Here is a 24,918-nt window from a genome sequence, read left to right as displayed (position 1 = left end):
AGGCTGTTCATCTGAAATGACGCGGCTAGTCGCTGCACACGGCGCCAGCTGTGTAGATAAGCTGAGCCGTCATTGCCACTGAGTCTAGTTCTATTCCAAGGAAGGAAATTGCCTGACTGGGCTGTAGTGAGCTCTTGGTCCAATTGACTGCAAGGCCCAAACTGTTCAGATGACTGAGGAGAACTGTCCTGTGAGACAGAAGCTCCGTATGTGATTGTGCCAAAATCAGCCAATCATCCAAATAGTTCAGAATTCGCAAACCCTGACTCCGCAGGGGTGCGAAGCCGCGGTCCATGCACTTCGTGAAAGTACGGGTGCTAAGGACAGGCCGAACGGAAGGACGGTGTACTGATAAACCTGGCCGTCGAGGCGAATCTCAAGAATGGCCTGTGACGGGATTTATCTGAATCTGAAAGTATGCATTTTTCAGATTAGAGAAATAAACCAGTCCCCTGGCGCACATGCGCGAGGAGTTTGCTGGTTGTAAGCATTTTGAACGGTCTTTTTGCAAGCGCTTTGTTCAAAACCCTGAGATCTAATATTGGTCTGAGGTCGCCGTCTTTCTTGGGGACAAGAAAATAACGGCTGTAAAACCCCGACTCGCTCAGGGAGGCGGCACTCTCTATGGCCCTTTTGCACAGAAGGTTTGCTATTTCTGAACGAAGCATGCACGCTGCTTCCGTGTTCACAGTAGTTTCGAGCCGCGCTCTGAAGCAAGGAGGACGGCGATCGAACTGTAGCAAATAGCCCTGTTTTATTGTGCTTAACACCCATTCGGATATCCCTGGAATAGCTTCCCACGCTTTGAAGCGTAATGTTAGAGGGTGAATGGCCAAATCGCTCTGATTGCCGCACACAGCGCACTGAACAGAATGTGTGAGCGCGCTTACTGTGCTTATGCTGGACTGCTCGCAGACAGCATGGACAGGCTGTTCTGTGAGTGACTTCCCGATTGAGGTGAATGGGGAAAGAGTCACGTCTGTTAAGTGGTGCGCAAGCATAGCCACGGGCACGGGACTTACATACAGAGAAGTGTTTGCTGGCCGTGTGACAGAGCGGGCAGAGAATGGGCGCGCGCACGTATTCGTGAGCGCATTTATTGACTCTAACACTCGAGTGGTTCGTAACCGCTTTTGAGTGTGCTCTGATGGGGACACGGAACGTGTAATGCTTGTGTGTAGAGGTGAACACTGGATTGTGGGCACATTTTCTACACATAAGGCTGGTCGTGTGACAGAGCGGCCAGAGCATGGGCGCGCTTATTAACCCTAACACTCGAGCGGGTCGTAACCGCTTTATGTGAGTGTGCTCTGATAGGGACACGGGACATGTAATGCTTGTGTGTAGGGGTGAACACTGGATTGTGGGCACATTTTCTACACATAAGGCTTTATTTTGGGTCGCCGTGGAAATGGCGTTTGAGTGCAGGCAAGCGGGTAATATCACCGGCTTGTTGGCTGCTGAATCCACCACTGCAGTAGCCTGAGAGAAGGGGACTGACAGGGGGCGTACGGGACTTACATACAGCTGGCCGTGTGACAGAGCGGGCAGAGGAGGGGCACGCCGCGACGGGCTCGTGGGCGCGTTTATTAACTCTAACACTCGAGCGGGTCGTAACCGCTTATGTGACTGTGCTCTGATAGGGACACGGGATGTGTAATGCTTGTGTGTAGGGGTGAGCACTGGATTGTGGGCACATTTTCTACACATAAAGCGGTCTGCGGCGGCTGTCTGAGCGCGATCGAGGGCGGCCGCCCTGTCGACGCTGAGAAGTCTGGCTTGTTGAGCTGGGCGCTGTGAAGAGGCTCGTGCAGGAGGCTGGTCACATGGGCGGCCTGCAGAGGAGCTAGCGCGACGAGGCAGAAAGAGATTCATGGCTTGGGCTTCGAGAAACGGTCAACAATGCCACTCACCGCGGAACCGAAGAGACCGGACAGAGAGAGTGGCGCGTAGTGCGTTCAGCTTCTCTCATGTCGGCTAGTCAGATCTGAAACAGCCTCTGTCTGTAAGACGGCCATGGAATGCAGAGCAGATGCGGCTTGGCCAGCGGCGGTATAGGCGCGGCCAACACAGGCGGAAGTAGTTCTGCAGGCCTTAGACGGGAGCACCAGCTTAGACCGCCTCTCGCGGAGGGCGGGCAAAGGTGCGGCGTGGAGTCTGTTGGGAGCCTGCTCAGGGGCGGTGACCACTGAGCCCGAGGCGGTCGACGGCCTGTGTGAGGAGGCGCTTAGTTCCCCTTCGACTCTGGCGCTGGTCCTGCTGGATTCCTGGGCCGAGGAGGAGGCGCGTGAGCCTGACCACTCCTCGCTGTCCGAGCCATGATGGAACAGCCCTTATCCTCCGCTTCTTCGGTCCGAGATGGCAGCAGAGCAGCCGCCGGGCGGCAACTGCGCGGCCCCGGTGGGCGGGAGGGTGAAGGCGATGCTCGAGGGAGGGGCTCCGGCGAGGCAATCGCTTCTACCACTGGTTCCAGCAGCCTTTGAGAGCGGGCGCTTTTTCTGCGCTGCTGAATGGAAGGCGGCGGGCGGCTCGGTCCTGAGCGCTTCGAGTCGAGCCCGCAGGGTCGACATCGAAGCTCCTCGCAGAGATCACATCCGCCTTCAGCGAGGGCGTAGCTCTGCATGCCCCAGTCCCAGGCAGAGAGCGCAGATGACGTGGCGGTCTCCGGTGCTGAGAGGGGCGCGCATGAGGCGCAAGTGGAGCGAGGCATCTTTAAAAAGACGCTCGTACTCTTTTGTGAAGTTCGTAAGAACTAGCTTGCTTTAAAAAGGATACAGCTCGCAGGACGGCTGAAGGTGGCGAAGACGGCCGGCTTCTTCGAGCGCTGTCCACGCTTGCTTGATGCCCCTCGAACGGCGACACGGCTTCCAGTTCAGAGATGCGAAGAGCTTCGCTGAAGAGATGAAAATCAGGGTTCCAGCCTACGAACTAAGCTTATATGCACTCTAGTCACGCCCATTTTGGCGGGCTTTGATGCAGTGAGCGCTGGACGCCTCTCATTGGATGCGAGTTCAGCCCAAGCTCGTCTATAGGCTGCAGCAGTTGCCGCAGAGCAACCTATGAGCTCGCTAGCTAGCCCGCTCAAGGTCTGCAGCTGCCGCACTGCGTTGACAATGGATACAAAAATTAAGGATAATTTTTTGGCTTCAATATCTCAGAAAAGATGAATCTTTCCCGTAGCGTAAGCTAGCTTACGCAATACGAGAGAACCTCTCGTAAGAGAACTAGGAAGAATTGAACATTTGCTATCACCCGACACAAACAATGAACTCAAAAGCAGTTTGGCTCAACTGAAAACTCTAATAGACGCAAATTTCCATCCTGGGGAAGACCAACGTTTCTCTGTCAGGCGCATTAGTTCAGGTGAGTCTGTTTATCACTGCATTCATGTATTATCATGCATTAACGTTAAAGGGGAAATCTAGACTATATATTGGTCTCCAGAGGCTCACCCATAGCTGGTATAAGGGTTCACCGGCAGTTGCAAGCCGTGTTAATTTCGTCAACGATATGTTTTTACAGACGAAAACGAATATTTGAATCGTAACGTGCTCGGCGGAACATGAGTTGGCGCTTGATGCATGTCTCATAAAGTCGTTCAAAAACACACACACACACACACACACACACACACACACACACACACACACACGACCCGAAGCGTGCAGCACTGAATTGAGCTCTCTTTCGCGTCTTGAATTAACAAATACACACAACATTGTCTAAATGTCCGTTTTGGAGAGAATTCACGTAAACACAGTAGGTTATGTCTTTACAGAACGTACAGTTGTGAGAATATCGGATGTACATCAGTGCAATATTGAATCTGCACATTCGGTCTTAAAGTGACAGTACACAATCAACCTAATGCCGTCTGTACACTTAAAATTAATCAAACAACAAAATAAAAAGAGAAGAGCATTCACTGCTCTTTAATATATTTAATAATCTAATCTAATAATGCAATTTCAATGCATGTATGAGAATTGGTATGCTGATATACTATAAATTACAAAAGATAAACATTCCAATGCTACTTAGTTGACTTTTTCTTTTTGTAGGGAGAAGAGGAAGACCCGCCATTGATGTTAGCAGAGAACACATTGAATTTCTGCTGAAGCAAGGCCATACAATAGCTAAAACTGCTGAAATTCTGGGACGCTCCTCATCATTTCTGTACAAGAAGTCAAAGTTTCTGGGTATACCTGTTAGAAGTATGCTGTCTGCAATAGATGATGGTGAATTTGAACAACATGTGAGGCAACTTCAGAGCCAATATCCTAATTCTGGAAATGAGGTAATTGGTGGTCTTTATCTTTAGGCTATATTTAATTCAAATTTGTGTGCCATTGTTTTGTGAATATTATGTCAATTTAGACCTTTTCAAAAATCTGTTTCAGATGATAAGAGCCCTGTTGCGCGCACAGGGTGTGCTTGTTACATGGTCCATGGTGCGTGAGATGTTGACACGGGTGAATCCTACTGCTGCTGCAAGGAGATGGAGCCGGACAGTAGCAAGACGTGTTTATCATGTACCTTAACCCAATAGTTTGTGGCACATTGATGGGAACATGCGCCTCATAAAGTTATTACTAGATTTGTCATTATTTTTTATATTTTGAAAAGAACTTCAGCAAGTGAAAAACTGGAGTTTACAGCTATATTTTTTCCAGACTATAGTATATATTGTCAATAGGATTATCATTTTCAAGTAATATTTGTTTAACCTCTCTAGATGGGGCTTTGTGATTCATGGTGCAATTGATGGATACTCCCGTCTGATTACTTACCTCAACTGCAGCACAGACAATCGTGCCACAACAGTGCTTTCTCAGTTTTTGAAAGCAACATGCCGCTATGCCTTACCATCAAGAGTCAGATCTGACCATGGCGGTGAAAACATCCTTGTGGCTTTATTCATGCATCTAGTTCAAGGACTTGAACACAGAGGTTTCATAACCGGACAATCAGTTCACAATCAGAGAATTGAACGCCTTTGGCGTGATGTGTTTTTGCATGTGTTGCAGCAATTTTACCTTATGTTCTACTCCTTAAAGGATTCAGAGGTTCTAAACCCAGATGATGATCTCCACAGACTTTCACTGCATATTGTTTATCTTCCTGAGATTCAAAAAGACTGGAGCAGTTTAGACAGGCCTGGAACCTCCATCCATTGCGAACAGAAAATAATCGCACACCGACTCAACTCTGGACAGAGGGCATGCTCAAAAACATTGCAACAGACAGCACAGCTGTCAACAATGTGTTTGGGGAAAATCCCTACAGCGACCAAAACATTGATGTCATCCTAGCGCAGTATGGAATTCAAGCACTGCCTACACTTGATGAGGAAGAGTTCCCAGCTGTTAATGTAGAGCCACTTCAACTCATCCTCACTCAGCAACAACAGACATATGTACACAGTGCAATCCAACACATTTCTGATCTAAAGATAAAATATCAGGCTTGCTGTACTGCAATTGTTAGTATTTTGCAAACTCAGGTATAGTCCAAATTTCCAAGCCCAGAGACAAAAGTTTATTGGCTGCATATATTATCCAGAACGGAAAGACATTTTTACTTTCAACAGCTTTAAATAATATTTTCTGTTCAAATAAGGCAGTATGGGCAGTGCAGGTGCAGCTGATGGAGTTAAAGCAAGGTGTGCTAGATTTGTGAAACATCTTAAGGTTTAAATGGAATATGAATCAATAAAAAATATTTAAAAATGCATGAAAAAAAATAATTCAATATGAATACTTCTGAAAAGTGGAAAAGGATCTCACTATTTAGAATGGGATTGAAAAGATGAATAAACTGGTAATGTTTTAAAAAGACATGGAATGTTTAATGGTTTGAATGAAGATTTTAGATTAACAGTTAATAAGGACAGAGGTTAAATGCCAAAAATACCTTTACATCAATCCACTAATCAGAACAGAGACATATGGGGACAGGTTACTATGGTAAGTATGGTATATTTCACAAATAAGGATGTGTTTGTTAATTAGTCAGTATTATAACATGTACCCTTGATGCATTTAATTTAGATGGTCTTATTCTGACAATATGTCCTTGGTGTGTATGCTGGCACATGTCCTTAGAGTGCACGTGTCATTAAAATACAGGATGCATTTCTTACAAAAATCCTTGAAAAACACTGAATATGTGGTACACTGAAATGTAGGTAAGGGGTGAAGTATGTGTGGTGAGGACACAAACGTTTGTCTCTTGAACAGAGATGTTTCTTAAAAGTTGAAGCACTCCATTCATGAACTGTGATAAGTGTTCAGGATATGAGAGGTCACCGGTGGTGTATGAAAGATACATGTTTTTTTTTTTTTTAATAGATAAGCAAGGGATCTCCCACCAATACCAATATTAATCAGTGAAGGACACGAAACATTGGTGGCAAGGGAAAATAACAAGACAGGGACCCCATTGGTCAGAGATAGTGGGTGAAAAAATAACAAAAGGTATATATATTTGAGAACCTAGAAAGATGTAGTTGGAACAGGCAGCTGACCGGTCTCATGTTTGTTGTTGGTCAATAAATTGAACTTTGGCATCTGGAACTCAAGACTCAGTTTTCTTACAACTTAAGAGTAATCCATCGAGATATTCCACGACATACAGTGAATAAGCTAGTCAACATCTCTTTACACAATGTAGTGTTTAATATATATATAGTCCCAATATATACACATTTTTATTAAGACACTACACAATACATTCGAGTAAAGAAACGACTTTAGCTTATCTAACTATGGGGGATACAGTGAATAAGTTCATACATGCCCTTTTCTATGGAATGATTTTCCGGACATTATTCAAAAGGAATTGCAAATTGTATTTGCAATTGCGTTTTCAATTTGTGGACGCATAAAATGTGACATAATCCAAACGCAATTGCAAATCGCGCATTACGGTTTGCATTTTCGTTTAAGCGAACGCACAGTGACTGCCAGATTTCAAATGGAAAAGCAAAGTCCGTTTGCAACTGTGTTTCCCATATCTTAGGAATTTTGGCCCTGTCATATTTAAATAGCAATTTCAATTACCATGTCTGCTTTTTCACTTTCTCAGCGTCGCGTATGTAGCCAGCCAAAACTCAAATGGAATACTATTTCCCTTAGTATTTCCATTTCCGATGCCTTACACGGAAACCTGTCAATCAGGGTCAAGGGTGGGATTATGCTATGGGGCGTGTTTGTCTTGGGAAGAGACGTCACTCACAGTCGACCGTCAAGATCAAATAAACCGGCGTCTGTTCAGGGCATCACCTCTTTATTTATTTTGTATTTATTTTAATGTTTATTTGACAGGGACAAATGCATAGAACATTGCTTTATAAAGAATAGGCCTACAAAGTAGATGCCACGCATACATGTTTCTAGCCATGACTAATTTGCAACCCCTGTCCCTGGTTAGGCTTATAAATTTAAAACAAAAATTACAGAGTATTGAGTTTAAGAGTTATAATTAATAAAATACATACAACAAATACATCCCATATATGAAATAAGATATGGGCTTAAGTAGATGTGGAAGTCACTATAAATCAAAGTCTAGACACATTTAACAATACAAGAACACAAAAGGGTGCATATGTCTGTGCGTGCTCACATATGCAACATTATGTTTGTATGCATTGTGTTTGTATGCATTGTGTTATGTCCTACGGAAGCGTATTGCATTCACTTGAGAGAAAAAAAATCTACTGTTTTTCTGAATTAACGACTTAATTATCTCAGAATTACGAGATAATTTTTCATTAAAAAAAAAATATTGAGATCCCTCAAAATCCTGCCAGGAGCTCTATTTTAGCTGGATTGCATGGAAGTAAACATGTCCCGCCTTTCAGGTTTAATCCGGTTTTATTTTACTTTGGGTCTGAGACAATATATAGAGATATATTTTAAACTTGGCCTTCAATACAAAGACATTACTGTCTATGACATCTGTAATACTGTCATGGCTGAGACACGCTTTGATCTTCCAAAGGACACTAATCAAGCAATAGACTTGTACTTGCATTTAACACGAGAACTACCGGAATTCTAGAACTACTAGAATGGCCATAGCGGTCATTCTGACCGTTCATACAGACTGTACCAAATGTCATGTCATATTTACATTCGAAACTTCTATTGAGGTTTTAGAATGAAGCTTCTAATGTCTGTCGTCATATTTTATGGCGTCATCACCCTAAAAATGTATTGAATAAAATACAATAATATGGATTAAATGGACTGCCAAGCTGACATGAGATAGTCCTACATAATACTGATCTTTTTTTGTAATATATAATAGTGCTAGACTATATAAATACATAGGCCTATATATATTATATATTAGCTGCTAGACTGCCCCGGAAGGTGCGTGCTTCGCTTTGTGTCCAGCAAGTTTTTTCCACCACAGTAAAAATGTTTTCGAAAGTCTAAATGCCAACAAACATGGATTGAGGCGGAATAACTCCAGAGCATTGTAAAGTCCAAAAGTCAACACGTTTTGAAAAAGGATAGATGTAATGTTTTTATCTAACGAAATATTCCGCCTCAATCCATGTTTGTTGGCGTTTAGACTTTTTTATTGTATTTTATTCAATACATTTTTAGGGTGATGACGCCATAAAATATGACGACAGACATTAGAAGCTTCATTCTAAAACCTCAATAGAAGTTTCGAATGTAAATATGACATGACATTTGGTACAGTCTGTATGAACGGTCAGAATGACCGCTATGGCCATTCTAGTAGTTCTAGAATTCCGGTAGTTCTCGTGTTAAATGCAAGTACAAGTCCATTGCTTGATTAGTGTCCTTTGGAAGATCAAAGCGTGTCTCAGCCATGACAGTATTACAAATGTCATAGACAGTAATGTCTTTGTATTGAAGGCCAAGTTTAAAATATATCTCTATATATTGTCTCAGACCCAAAGTAAAATAAAACCGGATTAAACTTGAAAGGCGGGACAGGTTTACTTCCATGCAATCCAGCTAAAATAGAGCTCCTGGCAGGATTTTGAGGGATCTCAATATTTTTTTTAATGAAAAATTCTCTCGTAATTCTGAGATAATTAAGTCGTTAATTCAGAAAAACAGAGTAGATTTTTTTCTCTCAAGTGAATGCAATACGCTTCCGTAGGACATAACACAATGCATACAAACACAATGCATACAAACATAATGTTGCATATGTGAGCACGCACAGACATATGCACCCTTTTGTGTTCTTGTATTGTTAAATGTGTCTAGACTTTGATTTATAGTGACTTCCACATCTACTTAAGCCCATATCTTATTTCATATATGGGATGTATTTGTTGTATGTATTTTATTAATTATAACTCTTAAACTCAATACTCTGTAATTTTTGTTTTAAATTTATAAGCCTAACCAGGGACAGGGGTTGCAAATTAGTCATGGCTAGAAACATGTATGCGTGGCATCTACTTTGTAGGCCTATTCTTTATAAAGCAATGTTCTATGCATTTGTCCCTGTCAAATAAACATTAAAATAAATACAAAATAAAGAGGTGATGCCCTGAACAGACGCCGGTTTATTTGATCTTGACGGTCGACTGTGAGTGACGTCTCTTCCCAAGACAAACACGCCCCATAGCATAATCCCACCCTTGACCCTGATTGACAGGTTTCCGTGTAAGCCATCGGAAATGGAAATACTAAGGGAATTAGTATTCCATTTGAGTTTTGGCTGGCTACATACGCGACGCTGAGAAAGTGAAAAAGCAGACATGGTAATTGAAATTGCTATTTAAATATGACAGGGCCAAAACTCGTAAGATATGGGAAACACAGTTGCAAACGGACTTTGCTTTTCCATTTGAAATCTGGCAGTCACTGTGCGTTCGCTTAAACGAAAATGCAAACGGTAATGTGCGATTTGCAATTGCGTTTGGATTTTGTGGACGCATAAAATGTGACATATTGAAAACGCAATTGCAAATACAATTTGCAATTCCTTTTGAATAATGTCCGGAATATCATTCCATACTTTTCATCTCCGTGCGTGCTGTGTCTGACACACCCACCGCTAGCCTAGCAAAGATTGGAAGTAAATGGCTCCAGTTAGCATACTGCTCCCAATAAGTGACAAAACATTTTACACAAACCGTATACACTGGGAACTATATTCTCAGGTGAAGCACTGCTACTTGAAGTGATTAGCTCGCAGCGCCTGAGAAGCCCCGTGGTGAGCAGAGAGTTCGCTCAGTGTTGTGCTAATCACTCTGCCCAAGTAGCAGTGCTTTGCCTTCTGAGAATATAGTTCCCAGTGTGTATACAGTTAAGATGGCTGTGTCTCATGACCTTGTTATTTGAACAGACTATACAAATCACAACATCTATAGGAAAAATGTTGCTTTTATTTTCACTTATTGGGAGCAGTATGCTAACTGGAGCCATTTACTTCCAGTCTTTGTGCTAGGCTAGCGGTGGGTGTGTCAGACAGTTACAGCATGCACAGAGATGAAGAGGGCATGTATGGACTTCTTACTCTGGGGAATATGGTGAATAAGATAAAGTCCCAAAAAGTCAACATGTTCCTTTAACTGAAAGAGAACTGCATGAGATTCTAAAATTACCATTTGAACCAGTGACTTGCTTCACAGCATTCTGTGAAATAAACAAATAGCTCAGGTGAAAAATTAAATTTTCAAACAGTGACATCATACAAGTCCAAAGGTCGGAGCTTGCAAAATTCCCTCAATCATGTATCGTTTGAAGGCTTCATAGGAAGAGTGCAGCGGCAGGCGGAGCACAAGAATACAAGTATTTGCTTCTGGGAAGATTGTTCCCCTCATGAAGGAACTGAATTTGTGGACGGTTTGGAAATCCCAGTGGAGGCACTGTTGAGGCTCCTGATGTAAACTCCAATACATTCTCTAGGGTGACTGGACTGCATTCTCCTTTAACACAAGTGGTGAGAACCGGTCATTCAGGCCCCATAAAACAAAAGGTTATTTTTTTTTAGGCCACATCGCTCAGCCCTAGTCTTTTGTAGGTGTTACTTTGGAAGTTGCATTCTGAACAAATTTAAGGGAGCTACCCATGTTCACACAACTAGACTTCACAATGTCACCTCAACTATAGCATTATCAGAATTTATTTTCCTGCCAACCAGAACAAAATGCCCACTAATAATCGTACTTAAAGTCCATGTTATAACATGTTCAATAGATAGTAAACCTTCAGTATCAATTAACCAGTCACGCCAAAAGCATATTGTCATGTTTTCTCTGGCTCTCCTTATGCTGCCCTGCACAGAGAAGTCCACGTCAAATAAAGTGCATAGGTCCTTCGCCTGTAGTGGAATCTCCTCACTGACAAACATGTTGTAGAACACTGCCGGATTCTTCCTCAGCTCCACCAGTAAACCAAGGGTTTTTAACCCCTCTGTAAACCTATAAAAACATGTGACAATGTGTGAATCGTCCTGGGCCAATGACGGTTCATTTTTTTGGACCGATAAGACAGGTGAGGCACTTACTGGTCCAGGGCAGTCGCCAATCTTCCATTGATGAAGAAGTCTGCAGCTGACTGGACAAGGGAGTCCTTCTCCTCCAGACTAGATACACATCTTAAGGCACCTATAATGCTGAGACTATCTGCTGCCTCTGCAATTGCACCGTTCGCCTCTCGGACTGTTGGTGCTTCCTGTATCTAAAAAGGAGACATAGACAGACTGAGTGAGCCCAAAATGAGATGTTTAAGCAATATAACACTCGCGTTCATGAGGATGTTGGTGGTTATTCTCGCAGAATGGTTATTCTGTGGCCGGGGGTGTTGGTATCCCACAGATTTGATGGAAAAGCCTTTCAGAAAAGAAGTGTGGACCGACTCCTCCATGGACCACACACACAGCAATCATTTTTGCCACCCACGTGTAAAGTTGTGTCTGCAAAGCTAAAATTAAAGCCATAACAGTAAAATATTGCTCTGCTGTAATGCTTAAATGTAATACCTTAAAGGTGCCCTAGAATGTGAAATTTAATTTATTTTGGCATAGTTAAATAACGAGTTCAGTACATGGACATGACAGAGTCTCAAACACCATTGTTTTCTCCTTTAAATCTCGTTTTTGAAAAACATCCCTGAAAAATAGGCGACGCAACAGTCGGGATCATTAATATGTATGCCTCAATATGTAGAAGATTGAAAATAGAGTATACGCCAGACCATGTTCAATGCCAGGCGGAACTGTGCAGCCGAATCATCTGAACTTCTGCAGGTGAAGAAACAAGCGAGGATCATGGGGAAAATGGTAGATAAAAATGTTATGTTCCAGGCTGTGCAGGGGATGAGAGGACTTTTCATACCCTTCTCACAAAAATGTCAACAGGTGTGGTTGACGTTTATGTAATCTGATACCACAGTTTAATTCGAAGTTGTTCGTTTGCTCTGCCTATTTCACCACTGACTTATTTTCGAACCTGGGACAAGATTAAGCAGGCTTCTCACAATGAATAAGTTATGTACCGAAAGCAAAGACCAATCTTTCCACACAGCACGAGTTTCTGGACACTTGCCAAACTCGTTATGAAAGCAATGACGCACGTTAAACTGCACAACGAAGCTCTTACTGCATGAACATCGTGTTTGCGTTAATGAAAGCATTAGTGTAGAATCTGCGTTGCAATAAGATCTTCAGTCTCACAATCAGACTGTCATCTGCTTGCTCAATGCTCACAGAAACATTGTTATTGGAATAGATTTAAATACTTTAAACATCTCACAATTCGTTAATCTCGATAGCTGTATTAGTAAAAACGTATAATAGCTGTAGTAAAAGTATTCGAGTGAGTTTCACATGTAATACATAGCTATTTCACATGCAAGAATGTCAGCCAATCATAGCAGTGGCCGGTTACACAAAACCCCACAGCAGACACGCCCCTTCAAACCAGAGGCTAAAATCAGGCTAGGAAAAATGCCTCTTCTAAATTATGACTACTTTTGATCTAATAAAATAAGGGGAACCCAGAAAACATTATAAAATAACCCCATTCTAGGGCACCTTTAAAATACGTCATATTAGTGCTACATATTGTAAAATTGTGTCAGTACCGCAAAAGACGAAGAAATGCAGAATTATGGAAAAATCCTAACCAAGAATTAATTAAATCAAGGCAAAATTAAAAAAAAAAAATTAAAAAAAAAAAAAAAACCACCTGCTCAACCCAAAACAATAAACAAACCAGACAGGAGAAAAAGGGAGCAGTCATTTTTAAATGAGTGTGTCTACATTTATAAAATTCTGCCAGTTGAATGAGGACAGTTTTAAGAATTCTGGCTTCCCTACCTTGAGTATCAAGAGACAACTGCCGGTCTCTCATGTCCCTCAAAGATATTTGACTGGTGGACAGCCCTCATCAACAGCCTTAGGTACTCTCTTGTCGGTACGCCTTCGTCAATTGCCCCTTCACCATTGTCATCTTCATCCACAAACACAACATCCAATTTTGCTTCAGGGTTGAAGAACCTACGCTTGAACGCCCGCAGACTACACAGTAAAACATTATCCCTGCACACATTTATTTGGTTGCTTGTTGGACAGAAGCTTACATCAACTCTGCTGACCATTTTCTTCAATATGGTCTGTAGATCAATCCTGTAATCAAAGTTCATGCATTTTATTTTAACCACCTGATTTAATGTAATAGTATATAGAAAATCAAAAAGTTAATGAGGAAAACATACTCATCCACAGGTCCTCCGATGTGATGTGTTGATACAGGAGACTGATTTTGTGAAACTGTCTCATCTTGCTCATCAAGAATAATGATTGGTTCCTGGGCAGATCGAGGCAGTGATGGTTCATCATTAAGAACCAGGATTTCTTGTGGTTGTGAGAACAGAGTGAGCGGTGGCTGGGTGGAGGACTCAGACAGCAGTGAGTGGCTGGAGGGCTCAGAGAGACTTGGCTGGCTGGAGGGCTCAGACGGTGATGACTGACAATGAGATGTATGGAGTAAGGCATAAGCGCCATAATTTTGTTGATCTGAGAGAATTTCCTGAAGACAAACATGCACAATACATGAGCTTGCAAAACAAAATGCATTCCGTTTTCATTTGAGACATGAAATAATAATGCAACACATTTACCTGTACATCCTGATTTGAAAACCAAAGCACATATAGAGTTGAGGATGCTTTTATGCCATGGTCCATTATTGACCCAGAGGAACTGCTCTTAACTGATCTTGATGATGCGGCTTCTTGCACCACAAAGATTTCACTGGCAATCTCATCTTGTCCCACAAAGTCAAACAAGATCTAAAAAGATGTGAAAGTGTTACACCAGTCAAGTTTTACAACCCACTGAACCACCGAGAAGTGGTTCTCAATCTGAACACACATCACCTGGATTGGCTCCGACAAGCTGAATTTCCTCATATTGATGTGTCCATTTGGATATTTAAATTTGAGCAACACCCCATTTGATGGTTCCTCACATGCAGACATTCGCTGACGTCTTACCTCAATAGCCTGAAATGTGATGTCTCATTAAAAAACAAAATTCAGCTAGTTTATCAAACTAATATTACAAACACAAACCTTTCGACGTCTTTCCTCACAGGCCTGATAGGAGAGGAAGAAACTAGCCTATTAAAAGACCACATTAGCATGTATGAATTGTGTAAGAGAATGTAAATCCAAGGTCTATTTATGCAAGTATTACCTTCTCCTGATCCACTAAAAAGCTTTTATCATACTCCTGGTCTCGCTGGGCACGTATTGCTCGCCATTCTTGAAGAGCCTAAAGCAAAGCATTAATAAAAAAATAAAAAAATTAATTCAAAAGATCACCATCAAATAGTACACGCACAATTAATAAACACTTTAAAGAATTGATTCTATAAGGTGTTAAAATTGGTTACCTGATTTGAAACCACACTTTGAGCTTGGGTCCTCTCAGCCATAGGCACGGTCTCATCTTGTACTGGAGCAATTGAGAGTGGTGGGAATGAATTAATGTATATGGCAGAGGATGTGGATGCCACATGGCAGAGGATGTGGATGCCACCTGGCAGAGAATGTGGATGCCACCTGGCAGAGGATGTGGATGCCACCTGGCAGAGGATGTGGATGCCACCTGGCAGAACACAGAAAATCCAAATGACTTCCAGCAAGAACACACGTAGAGGAAACTGAATATATTAGAAAATATCCAGAAGTATAAAAGTTACAAAAACTGTTATCCTAGGGAATGTTACTGCTCAAACACCACACAGAATAAATAAATACATCTTAATGCATATTAGAAAGACAATAAAAAGTTTGTGTTTTGCCACTTATCACTACAAAAGTACATAGTGCACAAAAAAATAATTTGATGTGCAATAATTTAAATATGGACCTGATCTGAAACCACTTGTGAGGTCTCTACTGCTGGAGCTGCAGTGGTGGTAATGAATTCTGGGACATGGCAGAGGGTGGTGATGTTACCTGAGGGTAACTTCAGTTATGGCATTGACATTACAGAGAACATTTACATGATATAAATCCATGTTGTGTATAATTCCATACCTGCAAGACAGTGGCTCGTGGCACAATGTAAAGTCTGCTTTTGCCAACAACTGCTTTTAGTTCCTTCACAGAACTAACTTGTAATTTCTGGATCTTGCGTCCTTTACCTGTCCTTGCCAATTCAAAGCCTACCAAATTTAAACTGATGCGAGGGTAGCTTTGGCAAACAAAGTTGTTAATTTCAGATAAACTCCAGTTTAACCCAATCTTTGAGTTGGTGCATCCGGCCTCTGCTGACTCATGCACCGGTTTTCCTAAAAATGGTCATGTAAACATCAGTATAATCAGTTCCTAGTGGTAGAGTAACACATTCATTAGATGCCAGCCACACACACACACACACACACTCTTTAGGAGTCCTATCAGTCCTTAGAGATGTTGCCCTGACTCCTACAATGTTTGAGAAGTCGGTTTATAAGAGACAATGTTTCACAAATCAAGGCATCCAAACTGTGTCATTTTTAGACAAACCCCAAAGTGTTGCCAACCCCCAAAAAGTAGACCTGTATGACTACCACAGTTAACCGAAGATCATTTGGGGTTTCTACGAAGTTCACAGCTTTAAAACTAAAACCCCTCCTAAGAAAATTGTTTATGACTGAGAAGAGCCTGGTCTCACTCAAGGCCATCCCACATTTGAGCATATGTGAAAGAACATTAACATATACGATATATATGGTGTAGCTTAGCTTCTGAATGCACCACCCAGATCCTCACACCAACCATAACCACCATTGACTAAATACAGAAAGCTGATGCAAAAGGATTCATTGGGAGGTTTTCCTGGACACTCTCAAAGTGATGCATTGGCATGAGAAAGTGTTGCAGGATGTAACTTAAAATTGCTACATGGAAACGGTTATATAGGCATCAGAGTAAACTGCTCTACAATTTCTCTTTAAAACAAATGCTAAATGTATTTTAACAGTCAAATGTTTCCTAATATAGAGACAATATAACAAATGAAACTAGAAAAAGTTCGTCGAGACAAACTTTAAGTTGGCTTGTGAAAGTTTTGACCAATAAGTTTGAAGAAGTTTGAAGTTTAAAGTAGTTTAAATTAGTTTGAATTTCAAAGTAGTTTAAAGTAGTTTAAAGTTTAAATTAGTTTAAAGTTTAAATTAGTTTAAAGTTTTAAATAGTTTAAAGTAGTTTGAAGTAGTTTGAAGTTTAAAGTATAGTTTGAAGTAATTTAAAGTTGCTAGGGTGTTTCTAGTGGGAAAGAAAGAGATAAGATTATTGTAAGAACAGCTAATGTGGGCCGCGCGTTGTCACAGTAACCAGGTGAAGGAAATGAGGAAATTAAATTGCTATATTTTGAGACACAATTGCTCTGTTCCCTCTAAGATGGACAAAACAGCATATTCGACAAGGGTTAAAAAAAATCTTATACACAATCAAAATTAATCTATTACAACTGTCACTATTGAAGCGAAATAAAAAAGTGTTGCGTCATTAAAGATGCTCACGTGGCAGGCAAGATTACTTTTTATACTTTCTGCAGCGTTGAGCATTACCACCAATCACACAAGTCTCTGTTGAGCTTATAATGCAATAACCAATCAGATTAGTTTAGATTAGTCACCGATGACGAACAAAAACTGCGAATTCGCGGGAGTTTTTGCTGCTGCGTTCAACACCATGTGCTGTTTACCTCAGTCAGTCAGACAGATAGCGAATTCTGTCGTGGGAAATTGTAGATACGATGTAAGATATTGATTTATAATCCTTTTGTTTTTCATGCTACTAAAATAACAATATATTGATTGTCGTATACATAAAAAGCAATTAACTAATTCATAAACTGTTCTTGACTGTGCGACACACAAGAATGACCCCACACAAAAACGTTTACTGTATTCTTGTAATGACATTAATCATTATATTACGAACAATGAGCCTCCTGTGCCCTTGCCCTCGCCTCCTCCGCCAAAGGAATTGGAGCCGTTTTGAAAATGGAGGAAGATGGTCCAACAAAGATACACTCGTGCCCAAACTTGAAAGACAACGTGTAATTTTTAATCACATATGTGGCATTCTCCTCAAATCCAGCCTCTTCTCCACTTTGAGCCAGGTAAAATTTAATTCCTGTGCTGAGCGCACTAGTTGTTGTCATTTTAAAGGCGGTTATTTTGACTTCTGCGCCTTCCTGCGCAAACGATGTACCCCTACGTACTGTGCGGTTCGCCACGCAAACGCATCTCATGGGTGAGGGACTATGGAACTTTATTTCCAGTGTTGAGCTAGTAACTAAGTAACTAGTTTTTTTTTTTTTTTGACCCATGTTCACATGGAACCCTTCTCCACTTTGGCCTTTCCACCTTGACGTGGTGGATTTGCTGATTTGGCTTGCCAAACATGTTTATTAAATGCAAGTACTTGGTTTTATTTTCTTTCTTAATCAGATACATTTAGAGTTTTTTTTAGCAAAAATCTTAGAAAAATGTTTGTTTCTCACCATGAATATAGCCACAAAGGGGTCTCATGGTGTTTAAAAAAAACAAACTACAATGATGATTGTGATTTATTTCAGTGCGCTTGTTTTTCTGCCCCATTTAGACACTCTGTTTTGAGATGAGACTGAGTAACTGTAGAAGCACAAAAACATAGCATGAAAACATAGCATTAAATTATAAATGGAACATTTATTTGTACAATTAGAATATGTGTACAATTGAACTTGAAGGTATTAAAATAAACAGAACAAATAAACCAAAAATTAAAAGGAAATGCTAAATTCTGCAAGTATTTACTCATTCTTTTGCTGAACACAAAAGAAGATATTTTAAGGAATGCTTGTACCCAGACAGTTGCTGGTCCCCATTGACTTCCATAGTATAGAGAAAAAAAATACTATGGAAGTCAACAAGGACCAGCAACTGTCTGGGTACAAGCATTCCTTAAAATATCTTATGTGTTCGGCAAAAGAAAGAAAGATAGGTTTGTACCAATTTAAGGATGAGTAAATACTTGGATAATTTGCCCACAAAATTCTGCCTTTAATTTTTCCTTTTTTCACTTTTTAGTGAACTTGACCACTTAAATTAAAGTGGTCAAGTATCACGGTCATGGGCAGCTCGCCGAGCAGGTCTTCACCCGTGTATATGTCTGATGGCAGTTGGTACTCTGCATAATCGGAGTCGAGGAGGATTAACACGTCGGCCTCCTCTGAAAGTCCTATGACTTCCACCTCGACCGTCTTCATTGCCCTCTCAGAGACCTATAAGGTGAAATGTAGAATCTTTACATTTATGAAAGTTGCATTGTAGTCTATGGGGGACAGGTTTATGATCAATGTTTATGCGCATATATTACATGATTTTCATTTATCCCATTTAGGTATCTTGACAATGTACCTTGACTGTGGTATAGGAGGTCGAATTCATCTTCGACTTCCCGTTGGGCCAGACATTGGCCTTCAGGTGTGTGACCGCAGTCTGATCCCCCATCTTCAGGCCGACGAGGGCTTCATCCCGCCACAATGAAACCTCTATTACTTTCCCACCAGTTTTCAGATGGAAGGATGGGGACTTCGCCTTCCTTGACGGGCGTCATGCGGACCGCTTGTAACTATAAAGAGTGTGAGAGAGAGATTTGCGTTTCTAAGGTGAGTAAATGACAGAATTTTCATTTTTCGGTGAATAATTCCAATAATTTACCAGTATATGACTGTGTTAAACATGTTGCCTTAGATAAATAAATAAAAATAATAATTAAATAAAGAACATAACTCTTATTTAATTTTAAAGTATGAAATTTTTACTCACCCTCTCCACATATCCACTTAGGGTTACATATCCTCCTTTAGTGAACACGTCGCTGTCCTCGCCACTGGTCCAGCATGATGGTGGGCAAAGAGCCTCCTGTGCCCTTGCCCTCGCCTCCTCCGCCAAAGGAATTGGAGCCGTTTTGAAAATGGAGGAAGATGGTCCAACAAAGATACACTCGTGCCCAAACTTGAAAGACAACGTGTAATTTTTAATCACGTAAGTGGCATTCTCCTCAAATCCAGCCTCTTCTCCACTTTTGGGGGCCAGGTAAAATTTAATTCCTGTGCTGAGCGCACTAGTTGTTGTCATTTTAAAGGCGGTTATTTTGACTTCTGCGCCTTCCTGCACAAACGATGTACCCCTACGTACTGTGCGGTTCGCCACGCAAACGCATCTCATGGGTGAGGGCCGGCTGTAGGAGCTATTTTGATGAGACATCTGTGGGTAAAATAATAATACTTATGAATGTTATTCATTTAATTTTCACAATATGAAATATTCACAATTTAATATATAACATTCTATCTTATGAAAATCATAACTTCAGGTTTTTATTTCCACTAACAAATATTAGGCTCTTTTCCTCTTCATCAGACTCAAATGATAAGTAGACAGGTGCATGTTAGGAGCTGTCACAAGATCCTCCCCTGAAGAGTGTCCCACTGATGCGTTACACATCTATGCAACCAATAAAGAGGTAGACAATCACAACACTGAAGCCATATCCTCCCGCTCTTCAAATATCAGTACCATAAATGCACACGATTACAAAAAAGAGCCCCAAACAGGAGAAATGAAAAGACAAGCGGCACCATTTAAAGGAGACAATCGTGACCTTATTGACACACTGCAGATTGCTATTGGTGCACGAGTGATGCTAACCAGAAATATTGATGTGGAAGATGGACTGGTTAATGGCACTTTTGGCAAGGTGGCAAAAATAACTCATACCCGAGATGGATTGGTTCAATTAATTGGTCTTCATTTAGATAATGTGACTGCTGGACAAAAACATCGCAACAAAGCACCTGATGGAGATGACAACATTGTCTATATTGAGAGGTCAGAGGAACCACTGAAAAGAAAAGGAACAATTCGGAAACAATTTCCCATGAAGCTTGCTTTCGCATGTACCATCCATAAAGTGCAAGGAATGACGACTGATCGCGCTGTTGTATCTCTGAAGCACATATTCGAATCAGGCATGGCATACGTTGCACTCAGTAGAACATCACTCAGTGGCCTGCACATTAATGAATTCGAAGAAAAGAAAATCTTCTGTGATCCAGAAATAAGTGCCTCCTTGGAGAACATGCCAAAAGCAGATTTTCACAGTATCCAGCCCATCCTACATATTGTACAGGATTCCAACCGGAATTCAGCTCTTAAAATCATTCACCATAACACAGAGGGACTGGAGTGCCATATGGATGATTTAAAATGCCACCATGAGCTTCTCTTGGCTGATGTTTTGTGCCTCACTGAAACACACCTGTCAGGCTCAGATGTTCCTGCACATCTACATCTGGATGGATACACCATGTACAAACGCAACAGGCATGCATCCTACACAAACTATGCACATTTGGCAAACAAGAATGGTGGTGGAGTGGCCATTTATGTGAAGAACAGCTTTCAAGTTTGTCCTCTGATGTATATACAGAATGTTACTGACTTGGAATATTTGGTTTTGAAGATAGAAGCCCCCAAACAAGCACTTCTTGCAGTTATCTACAGACCACCAAGTTATAATTTGGCAGAGTTTTTGGCACATCTGAACGCACTCTTGACATCTCTGGAGATCATCGATTTGAGGCCTCTAATCGTTTGTGGCGACTTCAATGAAGATCAGCTTTCTCAGTGCAACAAACCTATTCTCAATTTGTTTGAAGATAAAGGATACACACAGCTAATCAGCACCGGGACAACAGAAAAAACACTCTTCTAGATCCTGTTCATAAGCGGCGATACTCAAACGTCAGAGCAGGAGTTCTACAGACGTATTACAGCTATCATGATCCGGTGTATTGTGTTTTAGAATAGATGCATCAAATATATAAAAATCTGCATCACACATTCAACACTGCTGTAAGATAACATCTTTATTTAAAGAAAAAATAATGTTAATACAAATAAATGTATACCACTAAACTGTTCCCATGTTGTCTACTTTGTGTGTATGTGTGTGAGAATGTGTTTGATATAGTGTGTGTGTGTGAATGTGTTTGATATAGTGTGTGTGTGTGTGTGTGAATGTGTTAGATAAGGAATGAATGGAGAGTGAATGTCCTTTCCAAGGATCGCCACCTTGACGTGGTGGAAAGGCTTGTGTTCCAGTTAGTGCTGGGTTTCGATTCAAATTTCAAGAATCGATTCGATTCCGATTCTCAATATCTTGAATCGATTATCATTATTCGATTCGATTCGATCCGATCCGATCTGATCTTCGAGATTTAGATAAGCGTTTTTGAAAAAGCATTTTTTTTCCAGCTGTTACCTGAATTACAGGACTGTAGTTATGCAACATATTGATACTATTATTATAGACATTCAACTGCAAATTAATGGAGTACTGATCTTTGTAAAGAACAATCCCCTTCCAGAGTGTTGATACAACTGCTTTCACAAACTTGTACTGGTGTAGACGACAGAAGAGCAGAGGTATATCAGCAGCAGTAGACCGATTATTTAGACGCTGAACCTGAAGTATTATTAAAATGACATTAAGAATTTTCCAAAAAGTTCCTACAGTTCAGATGCACCTTTATTTTTTATTTTAACATTTCAACATTTAAGAACACTTTTGTTCTAAGCCTGTGCAAATGTAAACAGATTGTTTGTTACTGGCTCGTTCTCTGTATTTCTTGTTCTGAACCCGAAATGGTGCCAGATCGGAGCTTTGAGCGTTTCAGGAGTTTTCAAAGCAACCGCTTGCTTAACGTCACTGACCGCCATATTCGTTGTTTTAATGTCCTTCCACCTCGCGTGCATGCGTGAATTCAAGTTAAAGTTCACGGGGAAAATGTAGGCCTATTATAACTGTGATTTTGTGAAAAAAAAAAAAAAAAAATCGATCCTCTGAGTTACGGATCGATCTTTTGAAATTAAAATGAAAATCGATTCAGAATTGGTGAATCGATTTTTTCAACACAGCCCTAGTTCCAGTGATCCCAAGAGTGAATCATTCTAGAGTTTTTTTTACTCCAGTTTGCTTAAGGGTGAGGTTCCAGACTAAGTGCGATCCAAATGGGTATTAACTAAATAAAATAAAGCATAATTACTTGACTTTGTCTTTCTTGATCCACACACAGAGTTTTTGAGTTTAGAGTTTATAAGTGTATGAATTCATGAGTTTATAAGTATACGAGTTTATAAGTTTGAGTTTATAAGTTTAAATATAAGTCTAAAAGTTCAGAGTTTATTAATTTAAGAGTTTGTAAGTGTATCAATTCATGAGTTTAATGAAAGTTTATGTTTAAATGAAGTACATTTAGTAGTTTGAAGTTAAAATTAGTTTAAAGTTAAAATTAGTTTAAAGTTTAAATTAGTTTAAAGTGTAAAGTAAATTTTATTTTACTTTAATTTTAATTTAAAAATAAATTATTATGAGTTTAATAGTTTAAGTGTCATAGATGAGTATTTTGGGTGGTTGCTATGGTGTTGTAAGGTATTTTGGGTGGTTGCTTGTCAGTTGCTAGGGTGTTCTGAGTGGTTGCTATGTGCACACACACACTAACTCGCTCACACATACATGCTCACTAACTGTCACACACACACACACACACACACACACACACACGCACACTAACTTACACACTCAGTGTGTGAGTTTAGAGTTTATAAGTTTGTTCATTTGAGTTTAAGAGTTCATAAGTGTATGAATTTATGAGTTTATTAGTGTACAAGTTTGAGTTTAGAAACAAGAGGATTTTAACAAAATTAGTTTGAAGTTTAAATTAGTTTGAAGTTTGAATTTAGTTTAAAGTAGATAGATAGATAGATAAGTGTCATAGATAGATGAGTTTATTAGTTTAAATGAGTCTCAATGGCTCATATAGTATATAGAATGGCAGTTTGATTTAGTCTCTGGTTTCAAGGGATTTAGATTTGAATTTTTGGCAGTTGAGGAGTTTGAAAATCTGAACATTCCGCAATGTTAAGTCAGTGGGAGTTTTTTCCGAGTTTGATCGTCATTTTTAGGAAAACCAAGTCCGATCAGTTAGAAAAGATATTGCATACCGAGTCAGAACAGTTTGAGTGTCTGAGCCGAGTTTGGAGTATGTGGAGTTAAAGCTCTAGGAGGAGTTCGAGTTGTAAATTTTTGACAGAATAATAATAATAAGTTTAAATAGGATTTCAGTAAGTTGGCTCTTACAAGCCAACTTAATCAAACAGGCTCAAGCTAACATAAAATTCAAAACAGCTCGTTCCATAGCCTTCTTTGGAAGAAGGTTGGATAAGGTGTAGAGTAAATAACACTCAATTCGTATGTGCTTCAATCTCACATTTACCTAATCCATAGCCAGTCCCTCAAGTTCTATTGTGGGGGGGCAGAACACCATTATCTGGCCCTGGAAGGAGGAAAAGTTTTGCATGCCAAATAGGGGTTTCCCTGCGGCCACCAGATCCTCCTGTATACACAAATACCGGTGTCAGCAGTAATTCTTGGTTAAAATGTTCCCATGTTTCCAGCACGACACAAAATGTATTCATTAGCATATTTTGAATATAGCCATTTTTATATATTTGCAGTAGTTCTAGCTACTAATACCCCTAGCGAACCCATTCAAAAAGCCATTAGACCATAAATCTAAACAACCGCCAATTTGCAGTTTGTCGTCAATATCATTTTAAACGAACTTGAATACATTCACAAAGAAGACCGTATAACTCATTTTAGCAGCCGTTTTGCTTTAGTTGGCATATTATTAAAAAGCTACCTCAAACTTCTGATAGCACATTAGCCATTCTGATGTTAAAAAAGAAAACTTACCCCGAACTCGATTAACTTGCCGGCGAAATAGTCGTCTTGTTGTGGAAAGTAATGAATCATCATTTCTCACAGCCAGCTCCTGTCTTCTTCTTCTTCTTCTTCTTCTGGTGTTTAATGGCGGATTGGCAGACCAACATAAATGGTGCATTCCCGCCACCTACTGATCTGGAGTGTGGAGTATACTTGGCATTGGAAGAAACGAGAGGAGAAGGAGAAAAAAAAAAAAAAAAAATTAAATTCTATTTATTATTCCTGTTTTATTTAAATATCTAAATATTAATTCGTGAATTCTTGATTGTCTTGACCCATTTCCTAACAATACTCTTATTGAAATTGTATCAACTCCCATCCATTGTAGCTCTTGAATTAACTGTTGTCTCTCCCGTTCGTATGCAGCACATTCTAAAAGAATATGCTGCACTGTTTCTAAATCCCCACACTTATCACAGTTTCCTGTATCATGCTTCCCTATTTTATAAAGGCTATAATTCAATGCAGTGTGACCAATTCTTAACCTTGTAATAATGACATCTTTTTTCCTATTTCCATATCTTTTCCTCTCATTTCCAACCTGTTCTTGAATTTGATAAAGATGTCTTCCTTT

At 40.3% G+C, this 24,918-nt stretch overlaps 2 protein-coding genes across 3 annotated transcripts; both read right to left on the bottom strand.

Moving 5' to 3' along the window:
- Window positions 1-10,464: 10,464 nt before the first annotated feature.
- Window positions 10,465-15,084, bottom strand: LOC127647017 (uncharacterized). Its single transcript, XM_052131064.1, has 8 exons — window positions 14,903-15,084; window positions 14,385-14,781; window positions 14,127-14,297; window positions 13,722-14,035; window positions 13,587-13,632; window positions 13,324-13,456; window positions 11,512-11,684; window positions 10,465-11,425 (listed from the first exon to the last, which is right to left on the bottom strand). Exons 2-6 carry the CDS (start codon window positions 14,484-14,486, stop codon window positions 13,403-13,405), a joined length of 687 nt encoding a protein of 228 aa, XP_051987024.1. The 5' UTR covers window positions 14,487-14,781; window positions 14,903-15,084; the 3' UTR covers window positions 10,465-11,425; window positions 11,512-11,684; window positions 13,324-13,402.
- A 3,389-nt stretch (window positions 15,085-18,473) lies between these two features.
- LOC127646911 (uncharacterized) lies at window positions 18,474-24,410 on the bottom strand. Of its 2 annotated transcripts, XR_007970980.1 has the most exons (5): window positions 24,315-24,402; window positions 23,833-23,952; window positions 19,319-19,759; window positions 18,908-19,121; window positions 18,474-18,771 (listed from the first exon to the last, which is right to left on the bottom strand). XR_007970980.1 is itself a non-coding variant. In XM_052130893.1 (4 exons), the coding sequence occupies exons 1-3, from the start codon at window positions 24,375-24,377 to the stop codon at window positions 19,020-19,022; spliced, it is 606 nt and encodes a 201-aa protein (XP_051986853.1). In that variant the 5' UTR covers window positions 24,378-24,410; the 3' UTR covers window positions 18,474-18,771; window positions 18,908-19,019. The 2 variants fall into 2 exon arrangements, 1 of the variants encoding a protein (XP_051986853.1); XM_052130893.1 differs by lacking the exon at window positions 23,833-23,952 and having other exon boundaries at window positions 24,315-24,410.
- Window positions 24,411-24,918: the final 508 nt, after the last annotated feature.

The sequence above is a fragment of the Xyrauchen texanus genome, chromosome 7, assembly GCF_025860055.1.
Source record: "Xyrauchen texanus isolate HMW12.3.18 chromosome 7, RBS_HiC_50CHRs, whole genome shotgun sequence".
Classification (NCBI taxonomy): Eukaryota; Metazoa; Chordata; class Actinopteri; order Cypriniformes; family Catostomidae; genus Xyrauchen; species Xyrauchen texanus.
Note: the sequence above shows the minus strand (reverse complement) of the source record. Positions and strands in the feature narration are given on the sequence as shown.

Bases quoted from the DNA above. Each gene is read 5' to 3' on its own strand.
- LOC127647017 (XM_052131064.1), bottom strand. From the start codon at position 14,486: ATGTCTGCATGTGAGGAACCATCAAATGGGGTGTTGCTCAAATTTAAA. The intron at 13,633-13,721 runs GTATGTTTTCCT...CTTTGATTACAG, and splicing joins ATCGGAGGACCTGTGGATGA to GATTGATCTACAGACCATAT. The intron at 13,457-13,586 runs GTAAGCTTCTGT...TTGTGGATGAAG, and splicing joins AAATGGTCAGCAGAGTTGAT to ATGACAATGGTGAAGGGGCA.
- LOC127646911 (XM_052130893.1), bottom strand. From the start codon at position 24,377: ATGATGATTCATTACTTTCCACAACAAGACGACTATTTCGCCGGCAAG. The intron at 19,760-24,314 runs GTAAGTTTTCTT...TTTTACCCACAG, and splicing joins GCAAGTTAATCGAGTTCGGG to ATGTCTCATCAAAATAGCTC. The intron at 19,122-19,318 runs GTGAGTAAAAAT...CACTCTTTATAG, and splicing joins TAAGTGGATATGTGGAGAGG to TTACAAGCGGTCCGCATGAC.